We start from the raw sequence: 24,590 nt of genomic DNA on the forward strand, positions 1-24,590 counted from the left end.
GCATTTGCAACTCCCTCTGCTGTTCAAAAGTTAATGACTGACCCCGAAGAACACCTTCTTCCCTAAGACCCTGCTTTAATCTAGCCTTAACAGTCTCTTTAAGTTTTTTATCAGCAATCTCAATCTGATAATGGTCAGCAATTTCAATTAACTGCTCCTTAGTACACAACTCTAAAGCTACCTCTGAAGGAGCTTGAACAAAACTACTCAAAATAGAAGACATTTTCCTCAACCAACACAACTATTACAAATGCTGGAGAAAAAAAATAAATAAATACACACCTCACCTGCTGCCAATCTGGGTTTAAAGACAGGAGCCACACCCCACTATCCTCCAAAACAACTAACTAACTGGCCCCTGGTCTTCGTGCAGTCACATGTGGTGGGGTTTTATGCACACAAAACCAGCGGAGTGGAAAAGACAACCAGAACCTGGCGGCCCCCCCTCACATCCACGGAGGTGCTACCGAGCCGATGTAGGGGAAAAAGGAAAAGGGAAGCTCTACCCACGTTCACTGCCACCTAAAACAAAAACACCACGAGCCTCCTATTGACACTCGCTGATAAGCCTCAACAGGAGAGGACTCCCACCTAAACAAAACCCAGAAAAGGCCCAGAGAGAATTACTAACCAAATTTTAGCCGTAACAATAGCTAAAGTTAGCTAAATTAGCGTAGTCATAATTATGGTTACCTGATAAATCCAGTCTTGTGCCGATGCTCTGACAAGCAGAAGCCCGCAGTTTATGTCCTGGTAACTGTTTTATATTTTTAGAGAACTCACAAACAGCATGAATCTTGTTCATTACGTTGCACGGCACGTCGCTCGCGTAGGGAAAATTTCAACATAATTCAACTCTTGCAGTGGGCGTGTGCGTGTGACGAGCACGGACGCAGAAGTTTCACGGGATTGCACCCGCTTGTCGCGCCCCTCCCTACCTGGATCAGTGTTCCCCAAAGCCCAAGATTACGTCCTCAAAGATATTCAGTTAACTGTCACAGAGGCGCACATGTGAGATTAGTGTCTAAGTGACTGATGTGAAAAACAAATGCATGGCTCAGGAGGTAGAGCGGGTCGTCCTTTAACCAGAAGGTTGACTGTCTGCGTGTTAAAGGTTCCTTGAGCACGACACTCAACCCCAAGTTGCTCCTAATGGCAGGCCAGCACCTTGCATGGCAGCTCCGCCCCATCTGTGTAAATTGATGTTTTGAATGGGAGGCTTTTTGAACATGGGGTCCTGGGATGAAAACTCTGAGTTTGTTAACCCTGAGATGAGGGAAACTCTGGGTTTTCTGTTTCAGAAAGAGAAGTTAATCAAACCTGAGAGAGAAGGGTAACTCCAGCCTGTTTCAGAAAGAGTGGTAACTTAACCTCAAAATCAGTTACTATGGTAACTCAGCCTGTGACCTAACCTGATTGGGAGCAGGTTTTCTTCTCTCAGTCTCCTCCCTCTGACACAGCTCTCTTTCATTTCCTCATTCATTCAGTCTGTATTAGGCGCATTTTAGAACAGTTTATCTGCATGAATGAAAAAACATTGTTGGTTTATTAACCATGTTAGTCAGACTATAAAACGTTTTTGTTCCAAACATGGCATTTCCTTGTGAGCATCCCGTTGATGAAGAACCTGTATTACTTCACAGGGAGTTCAACATACGTCAGGAGATAATATTGAGGCCCCGACTATAGTTGTATTTTCATTTCCATATAACTACCTATTTGAGCGGTATCGTTTTTCTTCCCAGTCAGTTCTGTAGCCTACATAACCTTATCATCCTCATATCACTAATGTCACCCATCGTGGACATGCTCTACATTCCAGCACAGTTTTCTTTACAACATTGTTGATGCGGAGCATTTTAGTAAAGCCACTGTAGCAAAGCGCCGTCAGAAGAATGTGACTCGCTCTGAAACGTGTTTTAAACATTTTTGTAGAGTTCCCTGGACACAAAACCGGAAGAGACATTAAAAAGAAATAAATTGTAGATTGTAAATCATAATTCTGTTAATGATGGTGCTGCAGCCTCAGAATGGGATTAGTAGTAGTTTACTTTTTCGCCACCAGGATTGCACCTAAATGAAATTATAGGTGTACTACCATTTCAGTTTTCACCAGTAATATTATGTGTTACCTTGGACTAAATATGAAATGAATACACTATATTAGAGCTCATGCATTGACTCGAGCAGCAATTTTCTCCCACACCAATTCTCATTTTACTGCAGCCGCTGTAATGTTTTTTTAAGTAAATACATGTTCAAACTCGCTGTATGTGCGCATGAGTATTTCCACCGACCAGTTTGTTTGTGGTTGTTACCATGGTGAATCGTAGTATCATGGCTCCATTCATGCTGCCTTTTTATTGTGGTGGTGCATGCGCTTAACTGTGAGTCAACCTACTCCAAGTTGATTGAACCACCTCAAATCAGCTGTTCTGGAACAGAAAACTCAGTTTCCCATCTCAGGGTAAATCAACTCAGAGTTCAGGGTTAGACTCAGAGTTTGTTAAACCTCCTTCCTGAAACGGACCCCAGGTCTTAAGGCCGTTTCACATTGTACGTGGCATGCGCTGCGCTCGCCGCTAGGTTGTCCTATTCCCAACTATATTTGTTGTGCTTGCCGCCGGGCTCAACGCAAATTTACGTCATACATGCGCCAATATTTGAATGCACGTCACGTCTGCGTCCGGTGTTTAAAATCAGACGTGCAGTACATGCAACATTGTGGATACACAGTAGTGATTTGGTGGAGACGATGTTTCTGTCTTTGAAACAAAAGAAAGCCTTGGCCTTGCCCTGGTTGTGAGGAGAAGACGGAGGAAGGCAGCAGGAAGAAGGGTGTGGTTGCACAAGACCCTCAGGTCCAGAGAGCAGTTGGGGGAATTCCAGCTGGTGAAGGAGCTCCGCTTTCACTGTGACCGGTTCCAGGGGTACTTTCGGCTCAACAGGGAGCAATTTGACAGTCTGCTGACTAGAGTCGGGCCTACGATTTCCCAGATGCAACAACATTCCGAAAGTTCATTTCTACAACGGAGCGTCTGGCTGTTTGTCTCTCCCTGACGTGTGGCTCCAGACAAGACAGTATGGAAAAGTACTTCCTCTAAATAGATGAAGACGTGTGGATTATTTTCATTTCTAAATGAAATGTTGCATTTCAACACTATGTGTCATTGCATGTTTATAAGTAAGAGGTCTGCAGTCATTTCAGTTGGGTATAATAAAGCTAAGATATGAGCCTACATTCATACATGCATCATTCATTCTCTGGAAAACACTTTGTTTAATGCATATGTGCAATTAATTCTTCCAAAACTGGAGCTTACACATTTGGAAATGGGTAGTTATTCTGTGTAAAGGCCATATACCTAACAATATACCTATATGTGAACTTCAATGAAAATGAACATAAATTGTGTCAATCAATACAAACATATTTTACATCATATAAACATACAAATACAATATTATTATTGTGTAATAACAACCAAGTGTAAATTGTAATTTCCCCATTGGGATTTATCAATAAAGAGTATAAATTAATACAAAAAAAATACAAATATATCCTACAAATACCTGTATGGAGCTGTATAATCAACAGTGATGGGAATAACGGCGTTATAAATAACGGCGTTACTTTTTTACAGTAACGAGTGATCTAATTGATTACTCTTCCCATCTTAATAATGCCGTGACCGTTACTGCCAAAAAATGCGGCACGGTTACTATATGTGAAGCTGTTTTTTTTCATCAGACCAACTCTGAGTCTGAGCCGAGAGGTAAATACTTTTTTTACTGTTCTTTCTTGGTTAGTGGGCAGTGCACGACACAAGCGCATAAATGTTAACGATTGGCTGAGGTTGAGTAAAATGTCATGTTAAGCCAATCAGAGGTAGAGTTGGGCGGGTGTTCGAAAGCACGCATAGTCGGACACACAAGAACAACACAAGCGAGTCAGTCAACGAGAGAGAGACAGGTATGGCGTTATGAAATCAAGGAGAGGGTTAACTTCTCCTGCTCCAGATTTTCTACCGTGGTCAGAAAGAACAGAGGAGACACTTTGGTTCTCTCACTATGACTCTAGAGTCGCTACTCGCTCCAAAGCTAATCGCCGTCACTCTCTCACTTCTCCCTCGCTCTATCACCTACTCCCCACACACACACACACACACACACACACACACACACACACACACACACACACACACACACACACACACACACACACACACACACACACGTATAAACATCAGGCCACTTACACTATTTGCACTACAAAGAGTATATATATTTGTCATTTATGTTTGGTATAGTGCTTAACAAGCATAATTTAATTTGGCCCAGTTGTGGCCTGTTGAGGTGGTGTGTTATTTGTATTGATCCACTAAATAAACATAATATCTAAATACAGCTCTGTGCCTTGCAGCATTAATTGGAGGACTGCTGTCTAACAATAAACAATAAGCCTGTCTTGCAAATGAAATCAAGCCAGTGTCTGTTTTTTTGTTTTTTTTCTCCTGTTAGCAGGTTATTTTGTGAACTTAAAATGTACTTTCAATAGATTCCTCTGTGTCATTTTAAAAGTGTGAAGACAACATCCTTAGAAACGCCCTAAATGTAAACTGTGTAATTCTGGGGAAGATAAGGATGCATCTCAGAAACTGCTGTGATTCTCATTAGCTCTAAAGAACATTTACTGTATTTCAAGATATTTTTTAAACAGAAAAATCTAGCAAGATTACCTTGTCAATGCTGAGAACAGAATGCTGACTGCTGTCTACATACATGGCATTTGATTGGAGGTTAGTCTCACTTTGTCCCACAGCAACATTAAAATAGTTTAGATTTGTGTACATTGTTTCTGTTAATAATGTATTGTATTAAGTGTCCATTTCATTATAATATTCAGATTTATCATAAATAATTGAACATGCACATGTATTTTCAGTTCCGTTAAAGAGGGGTGGAGATGGGGTCACATTTGAGCATTTAAAAATTAAAACAATTTACTTGAAAGTAACGCAATAGTTACTTTCTGAAGTAACTAGTTACTTTCATAATTTGTAACTGAGTAACTAATTTAGTTACTTTTTGGAAGAAGTAACTAGTAACTGTAACTAATTACTTTTTAAAAGTAACTTGCCCAACACTGATAATCAACTTGGTATTTGGTTTTGGCAGCTCACAGCAGTAGGCTACAGTTCTTCTCAGTTGCTTTGGCGCATTTCTCAGATCAGAGATGACAATAATGTGTAACTTTGTCACATAGGGAATAGTGCTCCCTTTCCTGTGCATTGTTCATTAGACTATACTTACAGAATGAACTGCTAAATATGGACAACACCACAAAGCAGTTTCACTATCTTGGTATAAACAATGGCATAAGGACTTGTCAGTTTGATTCATTGGTATAAATACTTGCTTTGGACACAAACAAAAGATTTCCAGCAAGATACACGATTTTTCGTGGTGCAGTTTACACCAATTGTTTTAAGAAATGCACTCACTGTTGTGCAAATGCAATTATGATTTGACAAATGCACCAAAGTAACTGAGAAAAAATGTAACATAGGATTGTATTTCAGTGGAGACATATATGTTGATTTCACATAGTTAAAACAAACCTGAATGATTTAAATTAAGAGGCTACAATAATCTACACAGCTGGCATGCTTATTATGGTGAAATATGCTTCCACAGCATAGTTTTGCGTCCGAGGTCTCTGTACGACCTCGAACTTGTGTCGTAGCTTATACAGCTCTGGGAGATCGCTGACGGCCAAAATCAACCTCTTGTCCATGTTCCGTTGGTGGATCCACGTGTATTCTGTGTTTTTGTTGTTTTTTTTTTAGACACTTGAATGCACGTCACAATGCACTGCGGCCACTCTTGTCAACCATGTTGAACTTTGACCGCGGCACGCGCAAGAGCGGCCAGCCGCAAAATGATGCTTGCGCTGCACTTTGCTCCAGTTCAGTTTGAACAGTTCTTGCGTGCACAAGCCATTGACAATAATGGGTTTCATAGCGCAGCGCTGCCGTTTGCGGGTACAACGTGAAACGGCCCTTAGTCGGAACCTAGTCTCAATCTGAACCTGGTCTCAGTCTGAACCTGGTCTCAGTCTGATGTACAGATGAAACTCGGAAAATTTGAATATCGTGCAAAAGTTAATTTATTTCAGTAATTCAACTTAAAAGGTGAAACTAATATATTATATAGACTCAGTACAACGAGATATTACATTTGTTTTTATAATTTTGATGATTATAGCTTACAGCTTATGAAAACCCCAAATTCAAAGTCTCAGAAAATTAGAATATTACATGAAATCATAAAAAAAAAAAAAAGGATTTTAAATACAGAAATGTCAGCCCTCTGAGAAATATAATCATGCTTATGTACTCAGAACTTGGTTTGGGCCCCTTTTGCATGAATTACTGCCTCAATGCGGCATGGCATGGATGCAATCAGCCTGTGGCACTGCTGAGGTGTTATGGAAGAACAGGCTGCTTCAGTAGCGGCCTTCAGCTCTTCTGCATTATTCGGTCTCATGTCTCATCTTTCTCTTGGCAATGCCCCTTCAGGTCAGGCGAGTTTGCTGGCCAATTAAGCACAGTAATCCCATGGTCATTACCACAGGTTTTGGTACTTTTGGCAGTGTGGGCAGGTGCCAAGTCCTTCTGGAAAATGAAGTCAGCATCTCCATAAAGCTGGTCTGCTGAAGGAAGCATGAAGTGCTCTAAAATGTCCTGGTAGACTGCTGCATTGACTCTGGACTTAACAAAGCACAGTGGACCAACACCAGCAGATGACATGGCTCCTCAAATCAACACTGACTGTGGAAACTTCACAATGGACTTAAAGCATCTTGGATTGTGTGCCTCTCCATTCTTCCTCCAGACTCTGGGACCTTGGTTTCCAAATGAGATGCAAAATTTGCTCTCATCAGAAAAGAGGACTTTGGACCACTGAGCAACAAAGCAGATTTTTTTCTTTAGCCCAGGTAAGACACGTCCGACGTTGTTCAGGAGCGACAGCCATCTGTGTGTGGTGGCTCTTGATGCAGTAACTCCAGCCTCAGTCCACTCCTTGTGAAGCTCCCCCACACTTTTGAATGGCCTTTTCCCAACAATCCTCTCCAGGCTGCGGTCATCCCTGCTGCTTGTGCACCTTTTTCTTCCACACTTTTCTCTTCCACTTAACTTTCTATTAATGTGCTTTGATACAGCACTTTGAGAACATCCAACTTCTTTTGCAATTACCTTTTGAGGCTTTCCCTCCTTGTGGAGTGTGTCAATGATGGTTTTCTGCACAACTGTCAGGTCAGCAGTCTTCCCCATGATTCTGAATTATACTGAACCAGACTGAGAGACCATTTAAAGGCTCAGGAACCCTTTGCAGGTGTGTTACGACCCATTTGATGGATTCGGGGACAGTAATACGACAATCAATAAAGTATGACAGAATCAGTGTAAAAGTGAAATCTTTGATTTTTATACCCAACATGGAAATAGCTCACAACAGCATGGTGGAAGATGGGACCTGGAGGTTGTGCCAAACAAATGAAATTAATATAACAAAACTAGGCCTAGCTCACCACTAGCTCTTCACACAAAACAAGTCAAACAAATACCTAGCCTGCTTCTCTAAAAAAAGATAAAGAGAACATTACACAGGCAGCAACAACACCTAAACCTCATGTATCTATACAAAGATCAACTACGTGCAAAATGTACAGGGCACCCCCAACTTACCTAAGGTCCTCAACCTCCACCTCACAAAACTCTACAGTTTAATTACCAAACAACAGCCACAGCTTAAAGGACAGGAAGAATGGCAACCAGCCAGCAGTGCAGAGCAAGAGAGAATCCCACTTCTCAGGAGTCCTTTTATTGACTGCCAACTCAAATGCTGATTGGCCAACTCCAAACACAGGTGGAAAGCAATCGTCCCAATCACCTGGAGAGAAAACAGAGTGAGCAAGAGGAAGAACAATAAGAGAGAGAACACATGCAGACAGGAGCTTTGTCTGGCATGTAACAAGGTGTTTTGGATTAATGAGTTGAGAAGAGTGTGACACTTTGAGCCTACAATATTGAACCTTTTCACAATATTCTAATTTTCTGAGATTTTGAATTTGGGGTTTTCATAAGCTACAGCTTATCATCAAATCATCAAAATTATAACAAATAAAGGCTTGAAATATCTCACTGCATGTAATGAGTCTATATATTAGTTTCACCTTTTAAGTTGAATTACTGAAATAAATGAACTTTTGCACAATATTCTAATTATCCGAGTTTCACCTGTAGATAGGGCTGTCAGTTGATTAAAATTTTAAAATCAAGATTAATCACATGATTGTCCATAGTTAAATCTCAATTAATGTCACAAACACCACACGACCCCAGGAAATGCAGTAAGCATATTGTAATTTTAAGAGCAATTTCATGTTTAACACACGCACGACCCCACAAAATAAACCTGGTCTCAGTCTGAACCTGGTCTCTCTCTGAACCTGGTCTCAGTCTGAACCAGAGGCCTGTACTACGAAGCGAGATTTGGCGTTAACGAGCTAACTTCAGGCTCAACCCAGGGTTTTCTGTACTACGAAGGTGGATCACTTGTGATCGGGTTCAATCGCCGTGGTAACTTATGCTGAACGCCTAACCTGGTCGGGAGCAGGTTATGTTGGAGATCAGAGATCAACCGGTGTAAAAGCACCGCCCACTGACCAATCAATACTCGACTGATAACGGCGTCACCGTTCTTAGAAGATCAGCTGGAGCTCGGTTCGCGGAGAGAGAGAGAGGTGCGCTCATAAAAGTTAAAACATTTAGAGACCGACAACCCCGTTAACATTCCCTGATGGGTATTTTTATGAAAGATATAGATTTTCAGCGGAGGAAATTACTTATAGGCTATTTGTTGCCTTCTTTAGCCGTGTGTTGCCAATGCGCACATCGGTTTAAATTATGTTTTTATGTTTTTTTTATTTTCTCTCACGATCGCGCACCACTGCTGGGGTTGCAACTGAAATAAAAGCCTAAAGCAACGACAGTTTATGGAAAGCAAAAGTGTAATTATATGGTCAGATCTTGTGCCTGACTGATGGGGAAGTGACCAGTTTAGTCTAATGTATTGTAGTGGGTGTACTGTATATTGGCCAGAATCTGCCTTTGGGGGAGGAGTGGGGCATATCATAGTGGGGGGTCTGGGTGTCCTCCCCCAGGGAAGTTTTAAGCATCAACGACTTCATTTCCTGCATTCCGATACACTTTTATGCACCAATTTATGGTGAAATACCTCCATTGAGCCTATGTGAAGAAAAAAGCACAGATGACAATTCAAAATATATCAAACATATAATGGAAAGTATGTTGTTACGTGTCATTGGGCATTTTTAAGTGAGTATATGGAAATCCTGGAGCTTACTATCACGTAGACTACACCACTGAATATTGATAAGCTAAACGTTGTGATTTACGCATAACAGCGTCGGCTTTTTTGCCAGCTTTCCTTCCTGCGTTTTGCCTGTAAAACCGTGTCTGTGTTCTTCATATTTATGTAGAATTATAGTTTGTTCTTCTTGTTTAAAAGATGCAGATCTGGTAGATGTTTGCGATTGGTCGTGGTGCGCAAACACCGCCTCTTTTATGTGAACGCGCACGTCTCTAGATTGGAAAAACCTGGGTTGACTGAACTAGTTGATAACCAGCGTCGTGATACAGGTTAAGCGGGACCACGGTTGTTAGGTTAGGTGAAGCCGGATCACTGAAAGAAATCCAGGACATGTTGATCTTGATTCGTAGTACAGGCCTCTGGTCTCAGAAAGTGGGAGAAAAGGATCAAACGCGTTTATGAATTTCAAGAATAAAATGATAAAGATACAAACTGCATTTGACTCTCGCTGGATGATGAAGTTAGATGTCACCTTCTTTTTACTTTTGGATGTTTTTACCTGATTATCCAACAGAACAGACTCATCCTCATAATCTGCAGCTACATTTGGCTTCTTGAGTTTCCTTCAGAATAACTGCAGAGAAACTCTCCTGTTAACAAATAATATACATGACTGTTGAAAAGTTAAGAATAAGCTGCTATGTTGATGATGTTCTTCTCTACTTTGATAACAACAATTTCAACAGATGAAAACAGAATAATTCAGACACCAGATGTTTTCTTTACATTTGAAATACTTTTAATGAAATGATGACATTTAATGGATGTCTCCACAGTGTTGCATGCTGGGAAAATACAAATTAAAATCAGCTCATTCACAGTTTCACAGTTTATTAAAGAGGTTTTATTTCCTCTAAACAGGTAATAAAGAAACATTTATTACAGATCAGATCAGATCTTAATTAACCTCCAGCAAACATCTGAAAGTACTTAAAGTTAAAGTAGTACTAGTACTACATTTCTCTGTGTTTAGTTTTTTATATAAAAATGTTGTAATATTGCCTTTAACTGGCTGTGATCAGACGTCCTCTCCACGTAGAATAAACCTCTAATTATTAATCATGTTTTCATCTTTATGATCTCTGAAGGCTCCTGCTACAATTCATGTGTTCATATTTATTCACATTGTTTTGTTTCATTATGAGAGTATTTCAATTAAAATCCTTTAAGTGCAAAAGTAATAAAATTGTTAATTACAGAAATATAATAAAACTTTGTTACAAAATTAAGTGAATGCTTGAATTGCTGAAGTACAGAAAAAAACAAAAAATAAGCTAAATTCTTAGGAAATAAGCACAAAATTGCTGTAAAAACTACCTCTGATTTTTAACATGAGACTCCTTTCCTAAAAAACAGCCACATAAGTTGTTTGTTCCAGCATCATTCTGACCTATGTTTATGTTTATAGTGACGGTGCCCTCTAGTGGCCGTAGGAGTTATTCAATTGTTTAATTGTCACCAAATTTAATTTGCACACTGAGTATTATAATACAGAAAGCAGAGTATATATGTCAATGTTTATTTTAATTTAATATTTAACATTAATTGTCCAGCATCGTTCCCGATCAGCCTGGGTCGGTGTGTCTTTGGCCGGTTTGTATTGTGCTGGCTGCTTGGATTTTGGTATTCCTGCTTTAAAGTTTAATTTCTTAGGTTCTTGTACTTTACTTGAGTCTTTTCTTTTCATGCCACTTTCTATTTCTACCCTGCTACATTTCAGAGAGAAATATTGTACTTTTTACTCCACTACATGTAGATGAGCTCCTTGGAGCTGCTACTCTGCTCTCTCCATTCCTTCCTCTTCAGTCAGCTCTTCTTCAGCTGCAGAAACAAGCTGCTTATAAGAAAGCAGCTCAATGTTCTTCTGTCTGTCTGGCTTCTGCCCCCTGCTGGCCTGGAGAGACATGACAGCACACAGATGTGACTTCCTGCATCACTCCTCTCCTTAGTTCAACAAACACAGACTTCTTCAGACGATCTGAAGAGAAAACGCAAAAGTGGCGTTGCATTATCATTTTTTATTCCGCATTTAGACGAGAGTTTTGGGGGTCAAATCTGCGTGCATATGGTGATGCAAAAGTGTGTGAAATTCGATGTAGTATGCACACTAGGTGGCTAGGTGGAAGTGTGAAGCACGAGGAGGTGGTACTACAGGGCGTGGACTGGGAGTCCTGCCAGTCAAAATATATAGACATTTGGACCGAATTTCTTCAGCAGTATCCTGTACGTGGAGGTAGGTCATATCCACATGAGAAAGACGCTATCTGTAAAAGTCAGATATCACTAAAGCTGAAAGCTGTCCGGACAAGTATAGGCAGGCTGTGGATACCCAATGGCGGAGTGGCCATGGGTGAGTAATCACTCTATATTTTGATTTATGTAACGAAATTTGGGGTGGGTTGCCAGCCACCACAACAATAGAGGCTGCAGACTTTTGCGTTTTTTCACAGTGGAGCGTTTTTAAGATTTCCACTCTAGAGGGTGGTTTCACTTTTTTGTGTTTTTAAGCCCCAAAAACGCCATTGCCGTCTAAACAAAAGGCACATCTGATAAAATATTACGTTTTCACCCATGAGTGTTCTCGTATAAACAGGGCCTTAGGCTGCTTTACTGCAGTCAGTGGTGGAAACTCCAGGCTTGTGTCCGTACCTTACAGTAGAAGTAAAGGGCAGTGATCACCAACAGCAGAGTCAGACAAAAGACGCCCATTCCGATGATAAAAGGCCTTCGAGTAGATGGAACTGATGATGGATCTGATGGATCTGATGATGGATCTATGGAACACATGGACACTCATCACATCACACAACATCGGGAGTCCAACATCTCCCGCTAAACACAGACTGACCTGAATCACTTCAACATGAACACATCTCTTTTGTGGGGTTTATCTTTATTTGAATTGAGGCTCTGAGGACAGAGACTATAATAGATTATAAAGTCCTCTGAGAATAATCTGTAGAAATAAAACTGAGTTGACTTTGGGGTGTTGGTCCTCCTGCACTTTGGGGGTGGACCATATCTCCCTCTCAGAGAACCAGAGTTAATCTGGTAAACAAACATGCTCTGACCTTTAGTTTGTTTGCTGTTGCCATTCATATACCTTGTATACGTTTGGTTACTATATGACATGTGCAAAACGATGACAGTCATCACAGCATCAGAAACATGTGCTTAGCTGATCATTTTCACTCAGTTTGGACCAATCATCTTCTCCAAACCTGTAAACAGTCAGCTTACCTGAGACGGTGAGAGAGAGCAGACAGCTCTCAGAGGAGAAGTTCTGAGAAAAAACATAGAGATGATAAACACAGCTGTATGTTCCTTGGTGGGCGGGCTCTGCAGCAGGAAACAGGAAGTGTGCAGAGTGATTGACAGCTGGTTGGGTGGAGTTGTGTGTTGAATTGGAGGAGGTGAAGGTGAGCTGGAAGGAGCCTCCTGGGTACTGTGGCTGGATGGAGCAGCTGATGTTGAAGGTGGAGCCCCTGAACACCTGGAACCCCTGCTGCTGGGCCTCGGAGACCCCGTCCATGGAGGAGGACACAGAGATGTTGGGCTGAAGCAGCAGGTCTGTAAACACAGACACACACGGACATTGTGAACTTGTCAGGCCTAGCAACGTTATGATTAAAAGTAAAATTTACATTTAATACAGTCTAACGATTGTTTTCCATTTTTAGCACTTTCAACGTGTTTTCAAACAATAACGCAACATCATCATCTGCATATTTCTCTAATCTGTTCCTTCTGCTCAGGTACTCAACAATGTTTGCTATCGTTCGGGAGACCTTGATGACTTACACAGAAGCATTTAATGAACACGCAAATGAGGAGACAATTAACGAGGAAGTACAGTTTAACCATGATGAGTTATTGTGCAGTGCTGTCCCAACTCTCTGAAGTTCTTGTCTTCCTGAAGGTGTATTTAAACTCCTGATGAAGGCGTTACGTTTAGCTGAAACCTTAAGGTAAACAAAGATATTGCAGGTGCTGTAAACACAGATACTAAAGCCTAGTTCAGCCTATCTCTCTCTCTGGGAAGTATGCTAAGGTGTGGCAGGCCCACTCACCTCGAGAAGGAGACAGTCCTGAGACTAAACATTCCCTTATCATGTAGCTGCCTACGTAGACTCCTTGAATTTGTAGAGAAAAAGAGGTTTGGTTGTTAGAGACCGGCTGAATCTTCTTGTCCCCTGACCTGTGACCTATGAATGACCTGATGTTGGCTAAATTTTCCCTCAGTCTCAGCACACCACAACATGGTGTTTCCGGAAATTGCACCACAGCCGTCAGTTCCTGAGCCTCTATTGCTCCCACTTCCAGAGCTTATAGTTCCATCCCCTGTGCTGAAGACACTGAGAAGGCCAGGGCATCCAGCCTTCAGTCAACTAGCCTGATGGCTAGTACTACAGTTAAAAGCCAACCTGAACTCCGGACAGTCTGAACTACAGTTAACCAGCTAGCATCCATGGCACTCAGCAGTGCTTTGTGGGGATCTGCCTGGCCATCTTCCCTGGGAACCGTGGAGGCTGTGAAAGGGGAAGTGGTCGACATGGCTACCGGCGCCTCATCCTGGTGGCTCCACTGCCCTGCTCCATTGAGTCTTCACTGCCCTGCAAATTGTCCACATCGGCACACACTCCCCAGTTCCAGAGCCCCAGCAGTCTTTAGTTTCTTTACCCCTGGTTCCACCGGCAGGTATTCCACACAGACAAGTTCAAACGTGTTTACTCTTTCTTATTTTTCTGAGATCTGTAACCCATATTAGAAACCTGTTTAGAAAATTATCTCTAAACTCTAAAAGGGATAGGGGCTGGACTCTCGACTTTGAAGGAGTTTCACAGGGTGAAGGATGCCACTTGGGAGAGGAGATACTAACAAGCTCCCGGCTGAGCTGAGCTGCTCAAAGTTGTGGCCAGTTGGTCATTGGTGCCTGTTATGGTAGCAATCAAAAAACCTGCTGGTGAAAACCAGTGGCTCAGAAAGCTGTCAAGCTGAAGAATGTATCCTTTCAGGCTGGGTGCTGGTTGGCCCAGGGGACTCCTGAAGCAGCAGACATGTTTCATATCGACAGATATATATCTTGGTGTATGTTTCATATATACAGATATATATCTTGGTGTATGTTTCATATCTACAGATATATATCTTGGTGTATGTTTCATATCTACAGATATATATCTTGATGCATTCAGCAGCTGATTTACTGAGGCAGCAGCTCATCAGACTCTGTCATGGCTGCTGGAGACAGTCTGCTGCCATTCTAGCTGCTGCATGTGTGTCAACCTGGGTACATTACTGTCATAGATGATGTCATAGATGATGTCACTAATGGGCTTACATGAGCAGGTGAGATCCAGGATGTAGGCAGAGTAAAGTGATGCTGCACACTCCCTCAGAGCAGATCCAGACTGAACACAGTTAGACCTGATCCACCACACAGATCTGACTGAGGACTCTCTCTCTTTTACAGAAACAGCAGAGCCACAGTCCAACTCTCTGCAGGCAGCAGCTGCTATCTCAGGTGTCTGCTTCAGGGGCCAGTCATAATAGCCACCCACTGGTCTCCATTCTCTCTGATGTTTCACCTGCAGTGTTCCTGCACAGCGACTGGCTCCTCCCACCAACCTGACAGGCTCTGAACAGAAGTCAGAGTCATCAGCAAAAGAACAAAGTGAGTTTCATTAGAACAGAAATTAACCAAATCAAAGCTGCAGCTCCTCTCCTACCTGAGCAGGTGAGTCCAACAGCTTTTCCAGGTGAGCAGGTGTTTCTATCTGAGCCTGAGCTTCTACAGTCCAGGAGAGCAGACTCATGGCCTCCACACTGGAACTCTTTGGTCCTCATTGGAGGGTCCACTTCTCCATAGAACGCCCCCTGGAGGACTGAAGGAGCCCCACAGCCAAGCTCCCTACAGACCACCTCTGCATCCTGCTGGTCAAAGTCATGTTCACACACTGAGGACCAGCGCTGGGTAGACTGGTTAGTCTTCACCTCCAGTCTGCCTGAGCACAGACTGGTCCTATTCACCAGCCTGACAGAGCCTGGAGAGATATTAGAAGATAAAATAGAGAGAGAAAAGACGCCAGACAGAAGAAAAAAAGATGTCAGGAAGCAAAAATTCAGTGATTCAAACTGGACTTGGCACAATTCCAATAGAAGTTGATAATTAACAGCAGAGCACATCTTTATAACACTACAACCTACAGCAATGTTACCAACACATTTACATTTAATACACTTAAAGCCGGCCACACATGATCCGCGCTGAAACCGGAAGGTAGGGCACAGAGCAGAGAGGCAAAGCGCAGCGCAGGTATACGTCATCATTGCTTCAGGAATTGCTTGTGCCTCAAAAGGTCAGCGGCAACAAGGTCAAAGTTCAAATACTTTGATATTTGAGAGCAGGGTCTGGCGGCACTTCCAAGTGGTGTGAGATGCCAAGGGTAGCTCTTCCTCCGAGTTTCTACACCGCTCTACTAATAGGAAAACAAAGGCACAGAAAGCGCAGAGCGGTTTTACCACAAATCATGTGTAGGTGGCTTAACTATTGTTTTTTTATTTTATATTGGTGCATTCAGCAGCTGATGTATTGAGCAGCAGCTCCTCAGAGTCCTTCATGGCTGCTGGAGACAGTCTGCTGCCATTCTAGCTGCTGCATGTGTGTCAATCTGGGTACAACACTGTCATAAATGATATCATAGATGATGTCACTGATGGTCTTACCTGAGCAGCTGAGATTCAGGATGTAGGAAGAGGAAGATGATGCTGCACACTCCCTCAGAGCAGATCCAGACTCAACACAGTCAGACCCGATCCTCCACACAGATCTGTCTGAGGACTTTCTCCCTCCTACAGAAACAGCAGAGCCGCAGTCCAACTCTCTGCAGGCAGCAGCTGCTTTCTTCAGGCTCCAGTCAGAGTAATAATCTACTGTAGTGTAACTCACTGGTCTCCATTCTCCCTGTTTAAGCTCCAGTGTTCCAGCACAGCGACTGTCTCCTCCCACCAACCTGACAGGCTCTGAACAGAAACCAGAGTATAAACATATATATATATATATATATATATATATATATATATATATATTAGAGGTGGTACGGTTCATAAAAAAACATCCGAACCGCTCGGTTCGCATGTCTCTGTTCGGAGCGTGTGTGTGTCGCACGGTTCGTCAGTACACTGTTAATGTGCACTAACCACTTACTGCCGTAGTGCCCACTTTCGACAACTATGTTAAAACACTTACTGGAAACGACGAGGGGGGTGAGTGTGATGAACGCAACACATGGCAGCTGATTGGACGAAGGCGTCACGTGGCTCTTGCTGCTCCCAAATTTCGAAACAGACTCTAATGGCGTCTCGTTCTGAATATGATCTCGTATTTTATGAAAATAGTTCACGGAAAAGTGTTTCTGAAAACATTTTAAGCGAGAAATAGGCCATACAGTTGCTGAGTCTGCTTTTTTGATCGACAAAGGTCAGTTTAAAAGATTGTTGTCAGATTTTGAGAGGCGCCGAGCCGACCGCTCCTCAGGTGGAGTGTGGAGTGCTGCAGGTCATGTCACATGCAGAAATGGTAAGTGGGAGAGATGAGGAAGGCTGCCCGGAGTTGGAGGATGCGCCAGCGTCGTATATATTCTGGTGTGTGGGAACATTTTCGATTTCATGTTACCTATGATGACAGTGGAAATAAAACAATAGATAGAACTGCCACTGTATGCATGTATTGTGCAACATGCATTCAGTATGCTAATTTTAGCTATATATCATATGCTGAAGTATATTTCTGGAGTGTTAAAGATTCAAAGAAAAAACAACAAGAGCCGTACAGAACCGAAAACCGTGACCTTAAAACCGTGATACGAACCGAACCGTGGATTTTGTGAACCGTACCAACCCTAATATATATATATATGTATATATATATATATATATATATATATGGTGTATGTTTCATATCTTTATCTGAATCGAGGCTCTGAGGACAGAGACTATAATAGATTATAAAGTCCTCTGAGAATAATCTGTGGAAATAAAACTGATTTGACTTTGGGGTGTCGGTCCTCCTGCACTTTGGGATGTGAACCATATCTCTGTCTCAGAGAACCAGAGTTAATCTGGTAACCAAACATGCTCTGACCTTCAGTTTGTTTGCTGTTGCCATTCATATACCTTGTATAAGTTTGGTTACTATATGACATGTGCAACACGATGACAGTCATCACAGCATCAGAAACGTGCTTAGCTGATCATTTTCACTCAGTTTGGACCAATCATCTTCTCCAAACCTGTAAACAGTCAGCTTACCTGAGACAGTGAGAGAGAGTAGACGGCTCTCAGAGGAGAAGTTATGAGAGAAAACATAGAGATGATAAACACAGCTGTATGTTCCTTGGTGGGCGGGCTCTGCAGCAGGAAACTGGAAGTGTGCAGAGTGATTGACAGCTGGCTGGGTGGAGTTGTGTGCTGAGTTGGAGGAGGTGAATGTGAGCTGGAAGGAGCCTCCTGGGTACTGTGGCTTCTCTTTCCAGCTCTCAGCGAAGGCGGTCGCTTTTTCTCCCTCTCCCTCCCAGGCCTACCCTGCTTGCTATCTTGTCTTGTGTTGTCTGCTGTTAACTTTTTAGAGACTCTCCCTGCAAGGCTCTACAAATACCTAAAAATCATGGAATTGATTAACTGGTCTCTCAACGCAATTGACACTGTATTCTCGAGGAGGAGCACTGGTTCGGGTGAGCCAGCATGTCCTGACGGGACGTTTGCTGCGGGGTATACGATGGACGGCTGGGAGAAATGGCGTGTCGTGTATCTCTCTGCTCTTTCCGTGGAGGACGTTGAGGATATCTACCTATTTGGAACCCTGATAACTGGAATGTTGCTGATTGGAGGATGCTTCGCTCTGGTTTATCGAAGAATTGGAAAGACTTTGGTAGCTGTCCAAAGCCCAAGGAAGCTGCCTGGCCTGACTGAAGCTGTCGGAAAAGCGATCAGTTTGCAAACTGGAACTATTAATCGCGTGATGGAAACCAACATGGTAATGACCCGCGGCTTGGATACCATCATGAGGAAGGTCATGGATTTGGAAAGAAAAATTGACCAGTTGAACAGTGTGTAGTTGGACAATAGAATGAATGTTTAAATTAGAGCAGCCATTCGCGTAGACAAAACAAATTTAATCTTTCGGCTCCCTTATCCTGAACGGCCTTGCCAAGGCCGTATCTTGGAACAAACAGTCACCCTGTTGGGGCTCTGCAAGCGAGATGCTCTTGGTTCCTCCCCCGTCTCCCCCACTGCCTGCTGATTGTCGTATCGGTTCTGGACTGTTCAAGGGTGTCACCATGGCAACGTGCTGTGTTTTCGCTATAACATTCTGCGGACTGGGCCACTAGTGGGACTGCCGGGCTGTGCGTTTCTCAGCAGGCCAAACTCCCCCAACCTACCCTCTCCCCAGTCCAACGCCTTCGCAGCAAATGTGCAACTGTACATTTATGTTATGTTATGTTATGTTCAGCAGTGCAAATGTACTGTTTGTGTGCCTATGTGCTGAGGTTTTTTTCCTGTTCCCACACTGTTCTTATCTTTATGAGGATAGTCTGTGAGTTGCTTTTTTTTCCCTCTCCTCTCCTCATGTGATGCTGTATTCTCCCTGCGAGAGTTAAGGGAGAGTTGTTTTGGCGCCGCATTTATGGCGACTCGGTGTGTCTGTGCGTGTTGCTTTAATGTGACATGCACCTACAGCACCAGGACAAATTCCTTGTGTGTGTAAACGTACTTGGCATTAAAGCTTTTTCTGATTCTGATTCTGATTCTGATGGAGCAGCTGATAGTGAAGGTGGAGCCCCTGAAAAGCTGGAACCCCTGCTGCCGGGCTTTGGAGATCCCGTCCGTGGAGGAGGAAACAGAGATGTTGGGCTGAAGCAGCAGGTCTGTAAACACAGACACACACGGACATTGTGAACTTTTCAGGCCTAGCAACGTTACGATTAAATGTAACATTTACATTTAATACACTCTAACAATTGTTTTCCATTTTTAACACTTTCAACGTGTTTTCAAACAATAACATGACATCATCATCTGCATATTTCTTAATCTGTTCCTTCTGCTCAAGTACTCAACAATCTTTGCTTTCCATACAGAGAATTTCAAACATTTTCACTCTTATTTTTCAGAAAAGATCCGTGACCCACAATATAAATCTGTTTAGAAAATTATCCCAAAAAATTTAAAAGTACAGTTTAACCACGATGAGTTATTGTGCCGCGCTGTCCCAACTCTCTGAATTTCTTGTCTTCCTGAAGGTGTATTCATGCTGGAGGCATTACGTTTTGCTGAAACTTTAAGGTAAACAAAGATATTGCAGGTGCTGTAAACACAGATACTAAAGCCTAGTTCAGCCTATCTCTCTCTCTGGGAAGTATGCTAAAGTGTGGCTGGCCCACTCACCTCGAGAAGGAGACAGTCCTGAGACTAAACATTCCCATCATGTAGCTGCCTACATAGACTCCTTGAATCTGTAGAGAACAACAATTATACATGAAGAGGTTTGGTTTTTAGAGACTGGCTGAATCTTCTTGTCCCGTGACCTGTGACCTATGAATGACCTGATGTTGTCTAAGCTTTCCCTCAGTCTCATCATACCACAACATGGTGTTTCCTGAAATTGCACCACAGCCCTCAGTTCCTGAGCCTCTATTGCTCCCACTTCCAGAGCCTCTGTTGCTCCCACTTCCAGAGCTTATATTGCCCCAAGTTCCCACCCCTGTGCTGAAGACACTGAGAAGGCCAGGGCATCCAGCCTTCAGTCAACTAGCCTGGTGGCTAGTACTCCAGTTAAAAGCCAACCTGAACTCTGGACAGTCTGAACTACAGTTAACCAGCAAGCATCCGCGACACTCAGCAAGTTCAAATGTGTTTAGTCTTTCTAAACCGTTGGTCCGTCGGTCCTGGACGTGGCCAAGCCAGTGTCGTGTATGGTTGCAATTGTGCTGCACTAAGCTAAATGCTAAAGAGGAAAAGTTGCCGATTCTGAAGCGAGTCATCTGGCAGAGTTTTACCGGCAGGTTAATGTGGCACTGCCACCATTCATTTGCATGTACGGTTAGTACAGAAAACTTTCCTTGAAGAGAGAGGCGCTGCTATCTGCTAACTAACTGTTAACTGTTATTGTGTTCACTGTGGTTTCACTCGGAGCTGTCCAATCCAGATGTATAAGCAGCCATGGAGCCGGGTAGCTTAGGAGCACCAGGTAGCTTAGGAGCACTTAGCTTAGCTCCTGATCCAGCTCCGTAACCGAAGCTGAGGGTTAAAAACAGCGTCCAGTTGTTCCCGTTGTTACTCGCTTTTCTCACAGTCAAGGTGGTGGTATTCCCCGAACTTTAGTGGACGTTTTGGACAGCTCCGAGTTAAACCACAGTGAACACAATAACAGTTAACAGTTAGTTAGCAGGTAGCAGCGCCTCTCTCTTCAGGGAAAGTTTGCCAATTTTCTGTACTAACCGTACATGCAAATGAATGGTGCCAGTACCCGGAGGTCCACATTAACCTGCCGGTAAAACTCTGCCAGATGACTCGCTTCAGAATCGGCAACTTTTCCTCTTTAGCATTTAGCTTAGTGCAGCACAATTGCAACCATACACGACACTGGCTTGGCCACGTCCAGGACCGACGGACCAACGGTTTAGAAAGACTAAACACGTTTGAACTTGCTGAGTGTCGCGGATGCTTGCTGGTTAACTGTAGTTCAGACTGTCCAGAGTTCAGGTTCTGCCGACCGCCTGCCTGGATGTGGGTCACAACCAGTCGCAGCGAATTTCGACCCTCTCGGCGGCCCTCCACGACACGGAGCTGTGGGACCCTAACACCAGCCACCATCAGCCTCTCTAACTGCTACAAGGTATTGTCGGAGCGGGATGTCAACACGGCTAACTGTCCTGGCTCACGTGGGGTTGCCGGAGCTTCTAATCCATCAGCGGCTGATGGAGTGGCTACGGCGGCCTGTCACGGACTGACCCCACCGGTGGCAGATGCTGTGGTTCCCCATGGTCGTGGATCGACCCTCCTGGAGGTAGCTGCTGTGATTCCCCACGGCTCGATGTCTCCTCCTCGGGTGGCTGGTGGTCCTCAGACTCCAGAACCGGCTGGCCAACTTTCGTCACAGGAGAGGATTGCTGCGTCACGTCGAAAGCTTCTAAGAGAAGCGGTGATCAGACGCTCTGGTGGTCTCCACTGCCCGGATGGATTGAATACCAATACGAGTAAGCAATCTTATCTTCCTTGTCCATCTGAAACCGTTACTGACAGTTTTCTTCATGACACTGCCCATCCACAATCCCCCACTCCTCGTCCACTCTTCCCCCCAACCACAATAATTATTGGTGACTCCATCCCCCGGCGCATACGTTTTTTTTAATGCTGTCACACACTGCTTTCCAGGAGCCAAGGTTGCAGACATCCTGGCTAAAACTGTGGACCTGATACCCTCATTCCCAACGTCCATTAAACGTATCGTGGTCCACTGTGGACACAATGACATGTCCTACCATGAAAGTGAGTGCACAAAGAAAGATTTTAACACTCTTATAGATGCTTTAAAGAGCACTAAAATGTTGGTTTTTATTTCGGGCCCACTTCCCTCTCTAGGTCACGGAACATAACTTTTTAGCAGACTTCTCGGCCTCAACACCTGGCTTCAGATCACCTGCAACCCTCACAACATAGGTTTCATTGACAATTTAATCTGTTTTGGGAATGTGGCTCCCTGTTTAGCAGGGATGGGATTCACCCCAATGCACGCGGCAGCCAGATGCTATGTGACAATATACGGCATGCCCTGCAGACACACAGTTATGACTGACGGTTTGCATCCCGAAAACACATCCCCAAATACGCTTCCCAGACGCACTCTCCAATAACCTCCTTCTCCTCTACACATAACTCTGCTGGTCCACAGACCAGCTACATCATTTCAGTCATTACTAATAATAGACAATTTTTAGGCCGATTCCGATTTTTCATTGAGTTTGACCTGCCGATACCGATTTTAGCCAATTCCAATTTCATATTTTCTAACCACTTTACAGCACACACAAATATTTATTTTTTATCTTTTCTTTAATAGAAAATTTTACATTTTGCATAGAACATAGAACATTTTTAATAGACAATCAATCACTATAAAATAGAACTAAATAAATTACTCCTGGTGTGGGAAATTCACACACAATTAAAGTGCAATGTTATGGAAGAACCATTTCCTTCTTTTCACATCCAATATCCTATATAACTAAAATTTTTTTTTATATATTTAGCAAACTAAACTTATGTATGAAAACAGGTAATGGCAATAAAATAATATATAAATAACAAATAAAAATAAAATAAATATAGCCTTGCAGTATAAAGATATTTCTCACAACACACACACAGGCCTGTTTGAACGTCAACAGTAACGTTACCTGAAAACAGCGTGTATTTCCTTTTTTAGCAAGTTTGCTTTATGTGTCATTGTGCATAAATATGAACACTATCGTTGCTGTCAACGGGCTTGTCTGCTAACGTTAGCTACCGACGGTTACCTCGGAACAATCCAGCAAATAGACAGTACCCTAGAGTGCCGTTACCTGAAACAGATGATTTAACGTCACCGCTCATTTTACACACAGTTTAGCAACAAAACTAAACACCGAGGGAAGATTACTACATTTTTAATGTTTGTTTTGAGCGGTATGCATCCTCACTAACCTAGAAAGCATTTTAAACAGTAACATTAGTACAGCGTGTCGGAGGAATACAGTGTCTCTTTTTTTTCTTTTTTCTTTTTTGTCTCCTACAGCGGCCAGCGAGGCGTAAGAGGCAGAGGGACCACAACGTTTGCTAACGTTAGCTTCTTGTCTCATCTGGGGTCTGATAAACAGTAAATTCATCAAAATCAGTGTGCCCAACGCTATTTTCCGATAAACTGTAGCTGTCATATTTCACGGGACCCGCGTGAGTGAGGTTTTCATGTTCCAGTCTTTCAGCCTCAGAGGGGAGAGAGAGCAGCTGACTGTTCGCCTGAGATCAGTAGAGCAGACGGCTCTGCCTAGCCATGTATAATTACGACTTTATGACATTTCAGACATTTCAACAGCTGATTAAGCGGCAGTGCGCCGCTACTACATGCATATAGCGGAAAATTAGTGAATTTGACCGGCATAAAATCGGCATATGTCAGACTGACCGGCAGGTCACAGGTCATGGCCGATGACGTGAAAATCAGGCAATTCTGGTCACCGGCCGGTCAATCAGTGCATCTCTAGTTCAAAGACTTATTCCTATGTACGCAAATATCTGTTGGACATTTTGCTTCCTTTGAATATGTGGCTCTTCAGCTAAGGTCCACCGCTAGAGCTATATTGCTAATTATTTACAGGCCACCTAAGTATTGTGCTGCCTTTTTTGATGACTTTACTGACTTTAATGTGTTGACTTTGACTGTGTAATTGTTGCTGGTGATTTCAACATCCATGTCGACAAGCCCCAGGATAAAGGGACAAAAGAGCTGTGCTGTATCTTTGATAATTATGGGCTGACTCAACATGTAACAGAACCTACGCACAATAAGGGTCACATCCTTAATTATCTTGAAAGGTCTGAACATTTCTAAGGTTGTGATGAATGATGTTGCTCTTTCTGATCATTCCTGTGTTTCTTTTAACAGCTCTATCTCTGTGCAAAATAGCGTTCAAACAAAGGTAATTGGAAAACGATACATTACTGAAAGCACCAGTGAAAAATATATTCAGCTTTTCTCTTCCACATCCGCCCCCTCTGGAGCCTCAGTAACTGAGCTCGTAGATAACTTCAACTGTAGAATTACTAACGTTATTAACGCCATTGCTCCTACTAAGGTCAAAGTTCTCTCGAGCAAAAACAAATCTCCATGGAGAAATGTCACACATGTAAGATCCAAAAAAGAGTGTTGAAAAGCTGAACGCAGGTGGCAAAAAACCAATCTCCAGGTCCACTATGACACCTATAAAGAGAGACTACGCATTTATAACATGGAACTGAGGAATGCAAGGCGGTCCTTCTTCTCTGATATTATTGCTAAAAACAATAATAATTCACGTGCCTTGTTTGCTATTGTT

The 24,590-nt window shown here is 42.9% G+C and overlaps 2 protein-coding genes and 1 long non-coding RNA gene across 6 annotated transcripts in view; 1 reads left to right on the top strand and 2 right to left on the bottom strand.

The window, feature by feature from the left end:
- LOC116065151 (scavenger receptor cysteine-rich type 1 protein M130-like) overlaps positions 1 to 24,590 on the bottom strand; it is a 90,574-nt gene that overhangs the window by 46,034 nt on the left and 19,950 nt on the right. For 3 of the 4 annotated variants that reach the window (XM_035998613.1, XM_035998618.1, XM_035998615.1), the window contains exons 5-7: positions 16,186 to 16,482; positions 15,189 to 15,503; positions 14,801 to 15,097 (exon numbers count right to left, since the gene is read on the bottom strand). In XM_035998613.1, coding sequence (XP_035854506.1) covers positions 14,801 to 15,097; positions 15,189 to 15,503; positions 16,186 to 16,482 — 909 coding nt within the window. Of the gene's footprint in view, positions 1 to 10,273; positions 11,354 to 12,108; positions 12,222 to 12,699; positions 13,030 to 14,800; positions 15,098 to 15,188; positions 15,504 to 16,185; positions 16,483 to 24,590 lie in introns of those variants that run through there. The other variant, XM_035998621.1, reaches the window with a different exon arrangement.
- Positions 1 to 24,590, top strand: part of LOC116065149 (scavenger receptor cysteine-rich type 1 protein M130-like) — a 151,464-nt gene that overhangs the window by 28,980 nt on the left and 97,894 nt on the right. The window lies entirely within an intron of this gene.
- On the bottom strand, positions 14,638 to 14,775 carry LOC118494468. The gene is made up of 2 exons (XR_004896608.1): positions 14,746 to 14,775; positions 14,638 to 14,697 (listed from the first exon to the last, which is right to left on the bottom strand). It is a non-coding gene; the product is annotated as an uncharacterized LOC118494468 (long non-coding RNA).

Source organism: Sander lucioperca, chromosome 2 (assembly GCF_008315115.2).
Source record: "Sander lucioperca isolate FBNREF2018 chromosome 2, SLUC_FBN_1.2, whole genome shotgun sequence".
In the NCBI taxonomy this organism is placed as follows: domain Eukaryota; kingdom Metazoa; phylum Chordata; class Actinopteri; order Perciformes; family Percidae; genus Sander; species Sander lucioperca.